The sequence below is a fragment of the Amblyraja radiata genome, chromosome 9 (genome assembly GCF_010909765.2).
Source record: "Amblyraja radiata isolate CabotCenter1 chromosome 9, sAmbRad1.1.pri, whole genome shotgun sequence".
Lineage (NCBI taxonomy): Eukaryota > Metazoa > Chordata > Chondrichthyes > Rajiformes > Rajidae > Amblyraja > Amblyraja radiata.
In genome coordinates, this window is record NC_045964.1 from 10,328,344 (window position 1) to 10,347,256 (window position 18,913).

Here is an 18,913-nt window from a genome sequence, read left to right on the forward strand (position 1 = left end):
CGGTGGGCCAAAGGGCCTGTTTCTGTGCTCTATCGCTAAACTAAACTAATAAGGTAACATCCGGTAATCTGGAACATTTGCTCCCTCAAGAGTGTGCCGGATGACTGGAGGTGTTTGGGAGTTGGCAGAGTTGAGGCACGATGTACAGGGTCAAACAGAATGATTTTAATCTTACCCATGAAGGGAATCGATGCAGTGGAGGAGGTGGGGGCTGGCTGGTGGAGACACGCTTGGCACAGTGGGTATCGGGCAGCTCCCTGGAGACAGCGGGCGGGTGCTGACGGGCAAGGTCCTGCTCTGCAGCGGACTCCTCCGTCTCCATCTGCTCGGGGACATCGTCGATGTCGGTCTCCTGCACCCGTACGGGCGGCGGCGGGACAGCCACGGGCTTGAAGGTGGAGATGTTGATGGAGACCACATGGTGGAGCCTGTCCGCGCCGGCTTGTGGCTGGCTGTAGTGCTTCTTGGCCAGCTGGATGCTGTCCCTGGGCACCAGTGGAGTCCTCACCTTGGGCAGGGTCATGCTGGTGCCCACGCTGTTCTCCTTGGCGGCCAGGGTCAGGGAGGCTTTGGGGCCGGGCGATCCCGGCAGGGACAGTGTATGCGCGGGCGTGTTGGGGCCCGGCACGATCGTCTGGCTGTGGGAAGCGGAAGAGTCCAGCCTCGGGGAGCGGAGCCTGCCGTCGTGTCCACCGGATGGAGCGTCCTTCTGCGGAGCAGTCACTGGGGCCAACCCGCCCTGGTGGCCGGAGGCGGTCCTGCAGGTATCTTTGTCCACCAAGACCTGCGACTCCCCATCCAGCAGCCCGGGTCCTGCCGACGCCTGGGTCACGTTGCAGCTCCCCCGACTCACCGCCCCGGCTGTGCCGCCCGCTTCCTCCGCCACCGCCCGGCACCCTCGCGGGTCGCTCCCCTCCTGCCGAGGCTCCTTCCTGCCATCAGCCGCCTGGTGGGGCTTCTCGAGTGAATCGGGGGCCCGAGTCGTCGCTGGCCCGGGGGCTTCGGTCAGATCGGTGACCGGCCTCTTGTCTTGCAAATCTGTGCAACATGAAAAACAATCTGGTTACTGACCACCACACACCGCTGGGCCGAATCACCTCGCTGTGTCAGGACTTGGTTGTCCACCCACCATGTTATTTGGGTGACAGGCTGGGTACATACATGTTACTTGCATGTGACTAGGATGTAAAGATTCCAGCAGGATATCAACCAGAGAAGCCACCAGCATGTGCGGCATGGTGGTGCAGCGGGTAGAGCTGCTGCCTCGCACCACTGGAGACCCGGGTCCATTCCTGACCTCTGTTTCTTCTTGTGCGGTGTTCGCACATTCTCCCTGTAACCATGTGGGTTTTCTTCTGGGTGCTCCGGTTTCCTCCCACATTCCAAATACGATTAATTGACCCCTGATAATGGCCACTAATGTGTAGGGAGCAGATGAGAATGTGAGGGAACATAGAACTAGCGTGTATGGGTGAATGATGGTTGGCATTGGCTCCTGGGCTGATGGCCCTGTTTAGATGCTGTGTCTTTCAATCAATGGGCAAAGATGGGGCTGGCACACTTGGACTGGTCCAGCCTATACTCATGCTGGGTTAAATGCCCACAGACATTGTGACAGAGCAGGAGATAGGGAAATGTGAGAGAATGGAAGTAGAGGGTGGGTGTGATAGCAAGGTGGCAGGGATATATATATATATTTATATATTTATATGTATATATATGGGGGGAGGGGAGGTGCTGATGGAAGGGGTGGATATAGACTTACAGTAGGGCATAGACCAGCTTACATTATCATAATAGTGGTGCATTTGAATATTGGGACTGTCTAGTTACTGATGAGGCTATGCTGGCAAGATAATGCTCAGGGTAAGTTCAGAAGTGATAGGAGCAGAATTAGACCATTCGGCCCCTCAAGTCTACTCCGCCGTTCAATCATGCCTGGTCTTTCTTTCCCTCTTAACCCCATTCTCCTGCCTTCTCCCCATAACCCCTGACACTCGTACTAATCAAGAATCTCTCTATCTCCGCCTTATTTCTTAAGCAAGAATTTCACTGTCTTATCTGGGACACATGACAATAAAACTCTCTTGACTCTTGACTTGTCTCTCTAAAGTGGTCTTTGATTATGTAAGAGTGCATTCCTGAAGCAGTGTGTGGTGTGTGCGGAGCTGATTAGGTAGGCTGGTTTTTAAGGCTCTCTGCAATCTCTTGCCCTACCAAGCTGTGATGCACCCGCATTGGATGCGTTCACTGGGACATCTGTAGAAATTGGTACAAGTCATTAAGAGATATGCCAAAATGGTTCAGCTCTCATTTGAAGATCATGTTCAGATTTTAGATTCATTCACCCGAAAAAAAATCTTTCCATAGAAATATAGTGGAGTGTGTGTTTCGCTTAATCTAGTGCTGCCCAAAGTATATGGACATAGAACTGAGGTAGAAGATCAGCCATGATCTTACTGACTGGTGGAGGCTGTTGAGGGGCTAAATGGGGTCTTCCCTCCGCTCCAGCAGTTTTCCCTATGCTTTGAGGACACAGGTTTCAAGGCTAACATTGAAAACGCTATTTTTGAATGACACAATGGCACAGCTGGTAGACCTGCTGCCTTTAAACGCCATGGACCCGAGTTCGACCCTGACCTCTGTAGCCATTTGCATTTTCTCACAAGTTCACAAATTATCGGAGTAGAATTAGGCCATTCGGCCCATTGAGTCCACTCCACCATTCAATCACGGCTGATCTCTGCCTCCTAATCCCATTTTCCTGCCTTCTCCCCATAACCCTCGACACCCGTTCTAATCAAGAATTTGTCTATCTCTGCCTTACAAATATCCACTGACTTGGCCTCCACAGCCCTCTGTGACAATCTTTAGGATGTAAGAGGAAACCAGAGCACCTGGAGGAAACCCACACAGTCTCAGGGAGAACTTCCACAGATTAACTACCCTCTGACAGTTCTCCCTGAGACTGCGTGGGTCTCCTCCAGGTGCTCTGGTTTCCTCTTGCATCCTAAAGATGTGCAAGTTAGTAGCTTAATTGGCTTCTGCTTATTGCCCCTCGGCAGCAGATGAGAAAATGGGATAACAGAGAATGCGTGTGAACGGGTGATCAATGGTCAGCAAGGGCTTGGTGGGCCGAAGGGCCTGTTTCTATGCTGTATGACACCACGGAACTTTGTTAATTGGCCATTGTAACTTGCCCCTAGCGTGCAGGTGATTGGTAGAATCTGGGGGAAATTTATTAGGAATTGGGAGAGATGAAAATGGGTTAGAGAAAGATTCATGTAAACGGGTGCGTGAATATTGACTTGGTGAAGTAAAAGTTAAACGGTATCCCTCGCTGGCTGTGACAATAACTCCCAGCTATAATACAAGCAGGATCTGGGTCTCGTTTCGGTTTACTGAGGTGGGGAGAGGAATTCACACTTTGTTGTTTTGCAACCTGACAAAGGAAAGGGCAATCCATTAGTTCCGATCTTGGGCCCATTTTCCTTGTTGCACAAAAAAAACCCCACTATCTGCCTCGGCCTTCAACTCAGCCACAGGTCAACAATATCTGATTAGCCCAATTTAATGTTAACACGCCTACCTGTTAATCCCTAGTTACTGAATAACAAAACTCGGGATTACATTTCAGAGTTGTACCTCGATCTCTGGTTTCCACTGAGTCATTTAGTTATAAAATGGAATGTTATGGGAAGCAGTCAAACATTAAACTCCAAGAAGATTAAGCATTTCTTTAACCAACCAAATGCATTGTTGTGCTGCTACTCAGCTGGTAAACTTTGATAGCCTTTGGCATTTTATTCACTAAACGGAGATTCTGTTATTGGGGGCTGAAGCTTTAGACACTACGCCCACTGGCCTGCGACTCAGAAGGTGAATGAGTTTGTTTAGTTTAGTTTAGTTTAGAGATACAGCGCGGAAACAGGCCCTTCGGCTCCGAGTCTGCACTGACCAGCGATCCCTGCACATTAACACTATCCTACACACACTAGGGACAATTTTATATATTCACACGTTTTTATACCAAGCCAATTAACCTACAAACCTGTGTGTCTTTAGAGTGTGGGAGGAAACCAAAGATCTCGGAGAAAGCCCACGCAGGATAGGGGGAGAACGTACAAACTCCCACCCATAGTCAGGATCAAATCCAGGTCTCTGGGACTGTAAGGCAATAGCTCTACCACTGCGCCACCCTGCCACTCCTGCACTCCAGTGAGCACAGAGCAGATAGACCTGCTATTTTTCACAACCTTGGGGCATCCAAGAAATCCCCATAGCAACCTCAAACCTTGCCCTGGTCTTAATATTTTCTCCCTTGACCTGGTGCCAATGTTTGGCTGATAAAATGTCAGGGACGCCCCTTGTTCTCCATCATTAATGTCACACATGACTTGTTGGGAAAAGAACACATAACAGGTATAGGTAGAGTCAGCATGCTTTTCTGTAAAGGAAATTGGGGTTGACAAGTTTATATTTTCACGTTGGATAAAAGTCCGTTTTCAGGATGGGAGGATGCGACAGCTTGAGGGACGGGGCTAGGGGCTACAAGAATCAGAGCTGGGGCATCAACTACTGAGGGCACACTGAGCAACCCAGGTTCAGTCCTAATCTCTGGCACTGTCCGTGTGGGGTTGACATGCTCTCCCTGTGACCGTGTGGGTTTACTCCGGGTACACCGGTTTCCTCCCACATTACAGAGTCGGAGGGTTAAATGGCCACTGCAAATTGTCCCTTGAATGGAGGTGAGGGATAGAAACTAAGGGTTGATGAGCATGACATGACAAAAACAAAATGTATATAGGATCAGTGTAAATGGCTGTTTGATGCTTCCATGCTGTGGCATTCTATGAATGGGAAACACTGGAGGTCTGCTCTGGGACACAGAGGTGAAACCTGAAAGAAGTACATAACATAATGAGAGGCTTAACTAGGATAGAGAGCCGGAACCTCTCTTCCCAGGGTGGGAATATCAAATATGAGAGGGCAAAGGAGCAAAGTGAAAGGGGCAATGTTTTGAGGGGATGTGTATAGCAGGTATTATTGCAATATTTAAGAAGCATTTAGATGGGTACATGGATAGGATAGGTTTAGAGGGATATGGGCCAAACGTAGGCAGGTGGGACTAGTGTAGATGGGACATGTTGGTCGGCGTGGGCAAGTTGGGGCAATGTTTTGAGGGGATGTGTATAGCAGGTATTATTGCAATATTTAAGAAGCATTTAGATGGGTACATGGATAGGATAGGTTTAGAGGGATATGGGCCAAATGTAGGCAGGTGGGACTAGTGTAGATGGGACATGTTGGTCGGCGTGGGCAAGTTGGGCCAAAGGGACTGTTTCTGAGCTGAATGACGCGATGACTATTAACAATCTAGGTCATTGACTTAGGCAAAGGAATCAAGGGTAAAATATCTGGGTCTGCCAACAATATATGGCCAGGTGGGAATGAGCTGTGAATACTGCTCAGAAGTTTCATTCCAACGTAGACTGGTTAAGCAAGTGATCAAGAAGATGATTGAAAGAGTAAGGTACGACGAGACTGGTGTGATCACCAACATTAATAAGAAGAATGGGGAAAAAAAGGTTGAAACTTTTTTAAGTGAAAAGTAAATATCAATATTGGCTGATGGCCAGAGAGATATGGGCATCAATGCACAAGAACATAAGAAAATAACAGGAGTAGGCCACTCGGCCCTTCAAGCTTGCACGATGATCATGGCTGATCTGCCCCATGCCTCAACTATTCTTCTGTGACCTGTCCTCAATTCCCTGTCCTTCAAAAATGTATCTACCTCCTCTATGTATCAGTAGGCGGACAAGACCACCTTAGATAAAGCTGACCAGACAGGAGGTGTCCACATTGAAGGATGCCAGTCTCGATGAAGGAAAGAACCTCAGTACCTTGAATCTTGTTCTGCAGGGCTTGGATTTGTTCAGCTTGCTTGCAAGTGGTCACCTTGAGTTGATAGTTTTCGAATTCCAGCTATTGCAAGAACCAATTGAAGAGGAAGTGAAGGTTCTGTTTACACATCATCTACAGACATCACAAACGGTCTCAACCACCCAAGCACATTTCACATATTTTCGTATTTCCTCGTCACTTTGTCCATCGACTCTATTCCGGTTCACAGAGCAATCCCGTCAACTCAATTCCCCAACTATCTCCATGGAAATTATTCTCTCCCACACTTCCGTCAACAACCCCCCCCCCCCCCCCCACCCCCATTCTCTTACTACTCACCAGCACACATGGGGTAACTGCCAGTTGCCGATTAACCTCCCAACCCGCACATCTTTGGGATGTGGGAGGAAACCAGAGAAGCATTTGGACAGGTTCACCGGCTTCCACATAATGTGGAGGTAACATTACAGCTCAGATACAATGCCTCTGGTTATTGGCCAGCATGCTGATCTTTAACCTCCCAGGCTCCCATATGGAAACCGAAGGTTCTGAGCCTGTGAAACTGCTTTGCTGGGCAGTGAGTCTAATATGGTGGTCGAGAGGAAAGAGGTGAACAGAAGAGTGGGATTTTGAAAAATAAAAACAAAGTGCTGGAGGAACTCCGCGGGTCAGGAAGCATAAGCTCACAAGTGATAGGAGCAGAGTTAGGCCATGCGGTCCATCAAGTCTACTCCGCCATTCAATCATGGCTGATCTATCTCTCCCTCCTAACCCCATTCTCCTGCCTTCTCCCCATAACCCCCTGGCACCCGTACTAATCAAGAATCTATCTCTCTCTGCCTTAAAAATATCCATTGACTTGGTGGTGGTGGTTTAGGGGGTGGTGGGGTTGGGTTGGGGGTGGCGGGGTGGGGGTGATGGTGTTGGGGGGGATGGGGTTGGTGGGGGTGGGGTTGTGGGGGGTGGGGTTGGGTTGGGGGGGTTGGGTTGGGGGGGTTGGGTTGGGGGGGTTCGGGTGGGGGGGAGTGGGGGGAATATTGGGAGAACATGACCATGCTGCTCAGCATTGTCTCAAGACTGCTGGAAGGCAGACGTGAGCAAAGATTCTTGATGAGTGCGGGTGTCAGAGGTTATGCGGAGAAGGCGGGAAAATGGGGTTAGGTGGGAGAGATAGATCAGCCATGATTGAATGGCGGAGTATACTTGATGGGCCAAATGGCCTAATTCTACTATCCTCATGACATTATAAGAGCAAGAAGGGGCAAAGTCTTCATGTGGGGAGCTGAAGAAGGAAGTTGTCCTCCTCCTTCAAGCAGAGAATAAGATGCACTCTGTCTGCCATCTTTCTCTCTGGTTGTGCCATCCATGCTGTGCGGGTGGGAAAGGAAAGGCAGGCAGCTCGCCTCAGGCTCATCGAGAGCTGGCTGCAGTTCCGGAGCATGAGGCAGGGCAGGGAGCATCCATGAAATAACCCAGGAAGTACAGAATTCTTTGGCATCTTCATTTTATATAATTGGTCAATTAAGGGTTGTGGGCATTGCTGGCTGTAAAATCAAAACATTGTCCCATTGCAGGCGTCCTGACTTGACTTTCCAGATAGATGGCACGTCGCCGCATCTTGATGTGCCGTTGCCTCTTGCCTCCAGTGACTGGAGTTCAATCCTGACCTTGCATGCTGCCAGTGTGGAGTCTTCCTGTGATCACATGGGTTTCCTCTGGGAACTCTGGTTGCCTCCCTCACCCCAAAGACGTGCAGGATATTAGCTTAATTGACCACTGCCTATTGCCTCTCACGTGCTGGTGAATGGTGAAGACTTTGTTTGGGCTGTAATGGGAAAGTGGAGAGAATAAAATGGGATCCGTGTAGGATTAGCATAAATGGGTGGTTGATGGTCAACACACACATGGTGGGTCACATGGAGCATTTCTGTGCTGTTCAGCTTCTATGACTGAAGAATTTAATCCATTGCCTGGGAATTTTCCCGTGGTTTTTCAAAAATATATGACAAAATCACATCAAGACTCCACCACAAGCCAGAGTCAGGGACTTACTTCTCTTAGCTTAAACGTCACCCACTCCTTGATTTTGGCTGCCTTCTCTTCAATTATCTTCGCCTCCTGACCTCTCAGCTTATTCTGAGGGAAAAAGAGGTCAAACTGAGTTTTGAGCTTTAAACCTTGTGGGAGCATCAATTGATCACTAATATATATATATATATCAAAATGTTTTTTTAATCGTAATTATATCTGCTTCTATAGCTTCCTCTGGCAGTTCATTCCAGATGGAACTGCCCTCTGTGTGAGAAGGTTGCCTCCGAGATCCCTCCTAACTCTCTTCCCTCCCACCTTAAGCTTAAGGCCTCCAGATTGATCGGCAAGATGGCGCCTGCCTGCGGCGACCTTTGCGGAGCTCCGGAAAATAAAAGGCTCAACTACAACTTCCAACAACTTACCTGGATCAGAAAAACAGCAGAAATCGGTGCCGTTTCGGACAAGCTGCTTGAGCACCTCAAGGCTCTCGCAATTTCGCGATCTCCCGCAGCTGCGGGAACCCCGGACTTTAAACTTTCCCACGCTGGCTGTGGAACTCCCGACCCGACTGAGGATCCCAGGTACGGTACCTGGAGACCCCAGGATGACCCCCAGAGCCGACGGGCTGGATCTCCCAGGAACAACGGAGCTGGAGCTGCCGACTTTGAGGGAACCCCCGTTCGTTACGGAGCTGGAGCTGCCGTCTGTGAGGGATTCCCCGTTCCAGCGCAGGTCCGCAGAAACAGCAGGTACAGCAAGTACAGTACCTGGAAACAAAGGGGAAGCCTCCATTGTGTCCGGAAACGTGGCCGACGGGCAGGACTCCAGGTCAGAATGAAGCGCAGGGGACTTCGGCCCCCTCTCCCTACTATCCTACTAGCTAATGTACAGTCCCTTGAAAATAAAGTGGAGGACTTAAGGGCAAGACTGCTTTATCAAAGGGAGCTGAGGGAATGCTCTGTGTTCTGTTTCACAGAGACATGGCTCACCCCCAGCTCCCCAGACTCAGCGGTCCAGCCTGAAGGGTTCTCCATCCACCGCATGGACCGTACCCTGGCATCTGGGAAAGGGAGAGGAGGGGGCGTCTGCCTCATGGTCAACTTTGCGTGGTGTTCCGACGTGGCTGTCCTGTCCAACTCCTGCTCTCCACACCTCGAACATCTTGCGGTGAAGTGCCGTCCCTTCTACCTCCCAAGAGAATTCACCTCCGTTATCCTGACCGCGGTCTACATCCCACCCCAGGCAGATGTCCATCTGGCACTGGAGGAGCTGCAGGCCGTGGTCAACAAACACCAGACGTCTTACCCCGAGGCATTTACCACCATTGCTGGGGACTTCAATAAGGCGAACCTCAAGAAATCACTCCCCAACTTCCACCAACATGTCTCCTGCTGCACCAGAGGACCTAACACCCTCGACCACTGCTACACCACCATCAAGAATGCCTATCGTTCTATCCCTCGCCCTCACTTCGGTAAATCCGACCATACCGCGGTGCTGCTTCTTCCTGCCTACAGGCAGCAATTGAAGAGCGCACCCCCAGAAGTGAGGACAGTACAGAGCTGGTCGGGGGGGGGGGGGGGGGGGGGGGGGGGGGGGAGGGGGCAGAAGAACAACTCCAGGACTGTTTGGAGTCTGTAGACTGGGCAATGTTCAAGGACTCGGCAACGGACTTGAACGAATACGCCACAGTCGTTACAGACTTCATAAAGAAATGTGTGGAGGACTGCATCCCTACAAAAACCTTCCGAGTGTTTCCCAATCGGAAACCTTGGATGAACTTTGAGATCCGCATTCTTCTAAAGTCCAGACACAGGACATTCATGTCCGATGATACAGTGGCCTACATGAAGTCCAGATACGACCTTGGTAAGGCCATCAAAAAGGCCAAAAGGGACTTCTGCTCCAAACTGGAGGATGAGACAGATGTTCAGCAGCTGTGGCGGGGCCTGAATGCAATAATCTCCTACAAGGCGAAACCAGGAGGCAGCTCGAATGTCGGTGAAACATCACTCCCTGACGAGCTCAATGCGTTTTACGCACGCTTTGACAGGGAGAATACTGATGTGCCTTCCCGATCCCCCATTCGCTGTGATGGCATTTCAGTCTCAGTCACAGAGGCTGACGTCAGGAAATCCTTCAGAGGGGTGAACCCCCGAAAAGCACCTGGTCCTGATGGTATAACCGGTCGTGTTCTAAAAACCTGTGCGGATCAACTGGCGGGAGTTTTTACGGACATTTTCAACCTCTCACTTCTGAGGTCTGAGGTCCCCACCTGCTTTAAAAGGGCATCAATTATACCAGTGCCCAAGAAGAGTAAGGTGATATGCCTCAATGACTATCGACCAGTGGCACTAACGCCGGTGGTGATGAAGATGAGAGGCTGATCATGGAGCAAATCAACTCATACCTCGACAAAAACCTGGACCCACTGCAGTTCGCTTACCGCCACAACAGATCAACGGTGGATGCGATCTCGCTGGCCCTCCACTCTGCACTGGACCACTTGGACAACAAAAACTCATATGTCAGGCTGTTATTCATCGATTACAGCTCGGCATTCAACACAATCATCCCCTCCAAACTGGTTACCAAACTCGCAGAACTGGGTCTCTGCGCATCCCTCTGCAACTGGATCCTCGACTTCCTCATCCACAGACCACAGTCTGTTCGTATTGGTGGAAATGTGTCAGCCTCGATAACAATCAGCACGGGAGCACCTCAAGGCTGCGTGCTCAGCCCCCTGCTGTACTCACTCTATACCCATGACTGCGTAGCCATCCACAGTGCGAACTCCACCATCAAGTTCGCTGACGACACCACTATTGTGGGGCGTATCACTGATGGGGATGAGTCAGAATATAGAAGGGAGATCGAGCAACTGTCCATATGGTGCCAGCGCAATAACCTGGCCCTCAACACCAGCAAAACCAAGGAACTGATTGTGGACTTTGGAAGGAGTAGGAGGGGGACCCACAGCCCCATTTATATCAACGGGTCGATGGTTGAAAGGGTCAAGAACTTCAAATTCCTGGGCGTGCACATCTCTGAAGATCTTTCCTGGTCCGAGAACACTAACGCAATTATCAAAAAAGCTCATCAGCGCCTCTACTTCCTGAGAAGATTACGGAGAGTCGGTTTGTCAAGGAAGACTCTCTCTAACTTCTACAGGTGCATAGTCGAGAGCATGCTGACCGGTTGCATCGTGGCTTGGTTCGGCAATTTGAGCGCCCTGGAGAGGAAAAGACTACAAAATGTAGTAAACACTGCCCAGTCCATCATCGGCTCTGACCTTCCTTCCATCGAGGGGATTTATCGCAGTCGCTGCCTCAAAAAGGCTGGCAGTATCATCAAAGACCCACACCATCCTGGCCACACACTCATCTCCCTGCTACCTTCAGGTAGAAGGTACAGGAGCCTGAAGACTGCAACAACCAGGTTCAGGAATAGCTACTTCCCCACAGCCATCAGGCTATTAAACCTGGCTCAGACAAAACTGATTATTAATAACCACTTTCTGCTATTTGCACTTTATCAGTTTATTTATTCATGTGTGTATATATTTATATCATGGTATATGGACACATTTATCTGTTTTGTAGTAAATGCCTACTATTTTCTGTGTGCTTAAGCAAAGCAAGAATTTCATTGTCCTATACAGGGACACATGACAATAAACTCACTTGAACTTGAACTTGAGAATCTTGTATCCAAGGAAAAAAACCTGTGAGCGTTCACATTATCCATGACACTCATGATCTTGTACATCTCAATAATGTTTTCCCTCAGCCTCCTACGCTCGAGAGAAAACTGTACAAGCCTATCCAATTCTCTTCACATAACTCGTGCCTAAATTCATTAATTCATTAATTCATTCATCATCGTTGAAAACATTAGCGACGCAGTGGTGCTGGTTTCCGACGGGAACGGTGACGGACGCACCACACGTCTCTGTCCTCCTGTATACATCCGCGCTGGAAGTATAGGATTTTGGCGTGTGTGCTTTATCATCATTCCTTACAATGCTATATACGACAGTGATCGCAACTTCTACTGAAGTGTGGGTGGCCGTTGGCATGCTAGAAGCTCATCCGTCCTTTGACAGGTCTTGTTTTTGGTCCTGCTGGGGGTCCACAGCCCCCTCCTCACCTGGCAAACCAGCTGGGGGAGACGGTTTATTCGCCGACTATCCGACCATGGAGCAGGTAGCACGGGATTACATGGTACCCGCGGCGGGGGGGGGGGGGAACTCACCCTGACCTGACCTAAAGCCGAGGTAATATTTAGGTGAATCTCGCTTGCATCCTTTTCATCTTACTGACATCCTTCCTAGAGCTGGGTAAGCAGAATAATAATAATAATAATGGATGGGATTTATATAGCGCCTTTCTAATACTCAAGGCGCTTTACATCGCATTATTCATTCACTCCTCAGTCACACTCAATGGTGGTAAGCTACTTCTGTAGCCACAGCTGCCCTCGGGCAGACTGACGGAAGCGTGGCTGCCATTCTGCGCCTACGGCCCCTCCGACCACCACCAATCACTCACACACATTCACACATTCACACACAGGCAAAGGTGGGTGAAGTGTCTTGCCCAAGGACACAACGACAGTATGCACTCCAAGCGGGATTCGAACCGGCTACCTTCCGGTTGCCAGCCGAACACTTAGCCCATTGTGCCATCTGTCGTCCCAAATGCACAAAGTTTTCCCGAGTGTAGTTTTACTAACCACTTGTACAGCTGCATCATGATGTCCAAACATTTGTATGCAATACCTTGTGTAATGAAGTCAACCATTCCAACCACCTTCTTCATCACACCATCTACCTGACTCGCCATATTTAGGGAACTATGCACCTGTACTCCCTGATCTCTTGGTTCCACAACACACTCCAGGGCTCCACCATTTAGTGTGCAAGTCCTGCCCTAGTTTGATGCCAAATTGCAACCACTCATACTTGTCAAAATAGTTAAATTCCATTTGCCATTCCATGCCCCACCTTTCCAACCGATCTAGATCTTGTTGTAAACTTAGACATCCTTCCTCACTGAGCATCTTACCATCTATTTTGCAGTCACCTGCAAATTTAGTAACAATATTAACTGCATTGTCATCCAAAGCATTATCCTCCCCGATTTACGATGCTTTGACTTGCGATATTTCGACTTTATCATCAGCAAATGCTCCGCAACGGCAACGGGCCAACGTCACTTCTGGGCACGTGATCGCTATGTACTAAATGCGTTTTCGACTTGCGATTTTCGGTTTACGATCAGTTTATCGGAACGTAACCCCATCGTAGGTCGAGGAGCAACTGTATTGTAAATAACAAGTAGCAGCGGACCCAGAACCGACCCCTGTGGTACTCCACTGATCACAAGCCTCCAATCAGAAAAACAACCCTCCATATCTACCCTTTGATTCCTTCTTCCAAGCCTACTTTGAATTGAAATGTCCAGCTCACTAATCTTCTGACAAGTCTACTACCTGGAACCTTGTCAAAGGCTTTGCCAGCATCCACTGTCCAGCCCACATCAATCCTCATGGTGACCTTTTCAAATACGATCAGAATTGGGAGACATGATTTCCCAAGCACAAAGCCATGCTGACTATCTCTAGCTAATCCGTGCTTATCCAAATGTACGCCATTCCTGTCCCAATGAATCTCCCCCAACAACTTTCCCACCCACAACTGACATCAGGTTCACCGGCCTGTAGTTCCTTGGCTTGTCCTTGTTGCCCTTCTTAAATAACAATACATGAGCCACTCTAGTCAACTAGAACTTCGCCTGTGGCTAAAGATGAAGCAAACATCTCTACAAGGGCCTCCACAAGTCCCTTCTTCATTTCCCTCAAGATCCAGGGATGTAATTGCTCTTTGATAATTCCTAAATGATCTACGACAACTCCTATGTCTCAATATCCTAGCTTCTATCATCTTCTCGTCAATAAAAACAGATGAGAAATATTGTGGTCACATCACTTGCGGTTTTACACCGCAAGTGATGTGTCCTTGGGCAAGACACTTCACCCACCTTTGCCTGTCTGTATGGAAGTAATTGTGTGAAGCACTTTGGGGTCAATGCAAGTTGACTAAAAATGTGCTATATAAATAAAGACATTAAAGACATTATTACACAAAGATGGCCATGCTGATCCCTAAGGAGACCTAATCTTTCCATAGCCACCCTTTTATTCTGAATATACTTGTAGAATCTCTTGCAATGTTCTTGGTGCAATGTCATTAGAGCCAGAGCAAGATGTCCAAGCCTAATGCTAAATAGATGGATGGAGTGCTCCCTACAACAGCATCACCAAGTACACAGGTGAGATGTGGGTCAGTGTACACCTCTGTCCATTCCAAATGGACACAAGCACTGCACCAGGGACTTGTGCAAACACCTCATAACTACTTCAGAGGCTGCATGCCTCGATAGTTCGTACGGAAGGGTGCACTTCTGGAAGTCTCAGATGACCATTGCAATGGTTCAAAAGGTAAGGCCCTTCACCATCTTTCAGGGAATGGGGCAAATACTTCAGGTGGTGGGCTGAAGGATATTGCTCCACCCCTTCATGAATGAAAAGCCCTCTCTTTCTTTAAAAAGCTACCTATCAATGTACTGAGTAAACTAAGGCAGTCTGGCTCAGTAGATTTACAAAGTCAAAGATTTTATTCTTCAAATGGAGACTTGTCGAGCTCTTGCTGTTCTTCAAAAAGGCTGAACTGATTACAACTGTGGGACCAATATCAAACGTTATCTGGTACCTGTTCCTCCAACTGCTGCTCCAGCCTCTGAATCACGTCGTCCTTTTCCTGCAGTGTGTTGCTCATCTCATGGTACCTTCTGAGTAAACTATTCTCTGATTCACTGGTCTGGATATTGGCTGCTTTCAGTTTCTCCTTTAAAGCCTGGACCTGATGAGGTTTCAATGAAAAGCAAACGTTAGTGGAAACGCTCCACGTTTGGAAGTGTAATAAATAACGGACTAACGTTAAAAGAATCAATTGTGTTAGGTGGGAATCGAGGGTAAGTTGTGGGCTTCTGGCTATTGAACGTTTAGTTTAGTTTAGTATAGAGGTACTGCATGGAAACAGGCACTTCGGCCCACCGAGTCCACGCCCACCAGCGATCCCTGCACATTAACAATACCCTACACACACACACTAGGGACAATTTACATTTACACCAAGCCAATTAACCTACAAACCTGTACGTCTTTGGAGTGTGGGAGGAAACCGAATATCTCGGAGAAAACCCACGCAGGTCACGGGGAGAACGTACAAACTCCGTACGACAGGACCCATAGTCGGGATTGAACCCGGGTCTTTGGCGCTGTAAGGCAGCAACACTACCACTGCGCCACCCAAAAGCTTGTAATGCAATGTGTTTGGGGAGGAGAGGAGGAATGTGAAGGCTTCCCTTGCCGAAGTGGTCTACTTTAATTCCTTCCTCCATCTTGTAGGTGTGTGACCATGGCTCTGGATAGGATTAAGGGCCTGTCCCACTTAAACTGCTTCTAGGCGACTGCCGGCGACTGTCAGTCGTAGCAGGTCGCAGAGAAAACAGCGACTGGACCCCCCTTCGACATAAAATTTTAAATAGAATCATTACTTTAACAAAAAAAAAAACCCGGTCAGCACCAGCGACAACCTACATCACCTGGCGACAACCTACATCACCTGGCGACAACCTACCTCACCTGGCTACAACCTACATCACCTGGCGACAACCTACATCACCTGGCGACGACCTACCTCACCTGGCTACAACCTACATCACCTGGCGACAACCTACATCACCTGGCGACAACCTACATCACCTGGCGACAACCTACCTCACCTGGCTACAACCTACATCACCTGGCGACAACCTACATCACCTGGCGACGACCTACCTCACCTGGCTACAACCTACTTCACCTGCGACAACCTACGTTAACCTGGTGATAACTACGGCAGCACCTACATCAGGAGAAGTCAAGCTACGTTCATTAGCGTCAAACCCACTGTTGCCGACTGTCTCCGAAAATTTTTGAACATGTTGAAAATCCAGCAGACACCAGAATTATGCTACGACTCTTTGGGCGACTGAGGAGACTACTCACGACCATACAGGTGACACCCCATGGCGACTATGTGGCAACAGCCTAGTCACCTGTAGTCGCCTAAAAAATAGCCTAGTGGGACAGGCCCTTTAGTCTTTCAGAAGTTAGTGGGGCTGCATTCTTGCCTTGAGCTGGGTGGCTGCCAGTCGTGCTCAGAGGTTGTGTATAATGCTCTTGTGTATAATGCTGCAGATGCTGGTTTATACCGAAGGTAGACACAAAATGCTGGAGTAACTCAGCGGGACAGGCAGGATCTCTGGAGAGAAGGAATGGGTGGGGTATCGGGTCGAGATCTTTCTTCAGACTGAGCCTGTTCATGTGGTGCTGAGGGAATACCACACTAGTGCCAGGGACATTTTGTTGGTCGTAAAAGATCCAAAGGTACCATTTCTAAGAAGAGCAGAGGATTTCTTTCCAGTGTCTCGCTGCCGTTTGTTTGGCTCTCAACCAATCTATTGTAAACAGATACCATCTGTCTCATTTAACTGTTAGTGAGACAATGCTGTGCAGATCTTAGCTTTTGCATTTCGCCAAAACAACCAAAACTGCTCCACCATCAATAAAGGATTAAAAAAAAATAGAAGCCAGGGGTTATGGGTGGGTGGTGTAGCAGTAGAGCTGCTGCCTTACAACGCCAGAGACCCGGGTTCCATCCTAACTACGGGTGCTGTCTGTTCAGAGTTTGTACGTTCTCTCAATGACCGCGTGTGTTTTCTCCAGGTGCTCCGGTTTCCTCCCACACTACAAAGACGGACAGATGTGTAGGTTAGTTACCTTCTGTAAATTGTCCCCAGTGTGTTGGATAATGCTAGTGCACGGGGATTGTTCGTCGGCACGGACTCGGTGGGCCAAATGGGCTTGTTTCTACATCGTATCTCTAAAGTCTAACGTTTGGCTTCTGTAAATTGCCCCTAGTGTGTAGAGCATAAAACTAGTGTATAGGGGATCAATGGTCAGCGTGGACTGTGTGGGGCAGAGGGTCTGTTTCATGCTGTAATTCTAATCTAAACTATAATTAACCTAGTGAAGAGGGCTTGTGGGAGTTGATCTGCACAAAGCAAGATCAACATGAACAGCAAAAAAAGAGGGAGAGAGTTGATCACATTTAAGGCATCTCTGATAGAGCAGAGCTCCACGGCACCAGCAGGAGACAAAGTGCTGGAGCAACTCTGCGGGTCAGGCAGCTTCTCTGGAGAACATTGAGAGGTGATGTTTCGGCTTCTGACTCTCCCTCAGACTGAAGATCGGTCCCGACCTGAAATGTCACCTATCCATGGAGTCTGAAGATGGGTCCAACCCAAAACATCACCAATCCACTGATATCCCTTTGTATTGGGGAAACCCAATTAGCCAAAACACCCGCCTACATTCACCCAGCACAACCTTGTCATTTTTTACAATCCACATCTGCTTGCTCACTCCCTTCGCTGAAACAGCTTGGCGTATTTTCCTTTCCCTGATGTTTATTAAGGGTAAAGGATGGAACCAAAGACACAAATGACCACCCAAGTTTGTTTAAAGTCTGCCTCTAACATCGGCTAAACAAAGCTCGTATTGGCTTGTAACCTGAAGCCATCCCATTCACCCAAGGTCACAGTCCAAAATACCCCTATAACGCCCACACACACAAAACAGGGGATGTTAAATCTGTTTTGCAGACAATAATAGATCAAGGTAGGGGGGCCTCCCTGGTGTTGACACAATGTTACTCCGTGACTGCAGCCTGCAGAGACAGGTATTGACACTTCAGTCACATGAGTGTGGGAAAGCCACATCCTTTACCCACCCCCACCCCCTCTGCCTCCATATGCGCGGCACACACACACACACGCACACACACACACACACACACACACGCACACACGCACACACGCGCACACACGCACACGCACACACGCACACACGCTCACGCACACACACACACAGAGTCTCAATGTGTAAGAAGGAACTGCAGATGCTGGTTTAAACCGAAGATTGACACAAAAACCTGGAGTAACTCAGCGGGACAGGCAGCATCTCTGGAGAGAAGGAATGGGTGACGGAAGGGTCTCGGCCCAAAACGTCACCCATTCCTTCTCTCCAGAGATGCTGCCTGTCCCGCTGAGTTACTCCAGCTTTTTGTGTCTCTCTTCACACAGCCTCAAGAATGGCCTTGCTTCCTTCCTTGTTAATTGAATGAAGTGTCACCCCTGACATAACCAGAGGGCTAATCCTCAGAATTCTTTCCACGATCCATCCACACGGCTAATCGCGGGTCTCCGACATAAATGTCGCCGGGTCCTGGGGTGGGGTGTTAAGCTCCTTTTTTCTTGCTCTTTGGGGTAATCTGGAAGATGATGGGGGTATGATGTACAGTGGCAAGGCGAGGGCAGACAGACGTGTTGTCCAGCCCGCATGGAAGAAGGTGAAAGGACACAAAGTGCTGGAGTAACTCAGTGGATGAGGCAGCATCACCGGAGAACATGGATCGGTGACGTTGGGGGTTGGGAACCTTCTTCGGACAATTCAGACAGGGTAAACATGTTTAGCTGTTATATTCTCCCACCTCAGTTGCCACTCATATCACTCCCTTCATAATCCCAAATCCATCGGGTTTCCTCCTGAAGCAGGATTTGAACACTAGCAGTTCGAGCCAGCACCGCCATTCAATGTGATCATGGCTGATCATCCACAATCAGTACCCCGTTCCTGCCTTCTCACCATATCCCCTGACTCTGCTATCTTTAAGAGCTCTATTTAACTCTCTCTTGAAAGTATCCAGAAAATTGGCCTCCACTGCCTTCTGAGGCAGAGAATTCCACAGATTCACTTCTCTCTGGGTGAAAACATTTTTCCTCCTCTCCGTTCTAAATGGCTTACCCCT

At 48.9% G+C, this 18,913-nt stretch overlaps 1 protein-coding gene across 1 annotated transcript in view; it reads right to left on the minus strand.

Annotated features, from left to right (window-relative positions):
* The window catches only part of plekhh1 (pleckstrin homology, MyTH4 and FERM domain containing H1), a 132,507-nt gene that overhangs the window by 70,458 nt on the left and 43,136 nt on the right, over positions 1-18,913 (minus strand). Inside the window, exons 4-7 of the mRNA XM_033026652.1 lie at positions 14,711-14,860; positions 7,960-8,043; positions 5,907-5,988; positions 176-1,038 (exon numbers count right to left, since the gene is read on the minus strand). Coding sequence (XP_032882543.1) covers positions 176-1,038; positions 5,907-5,988; positions 7,960-8,043; positions 14,711-14,860 — 1,179 coding nt within the window. The remainder of the gene's footprint in view (positions 1-175; positions 1,039-5,906; positions 5,989-7,959; positions 8,044-14,710; positions 14,861-18,913) is intronic.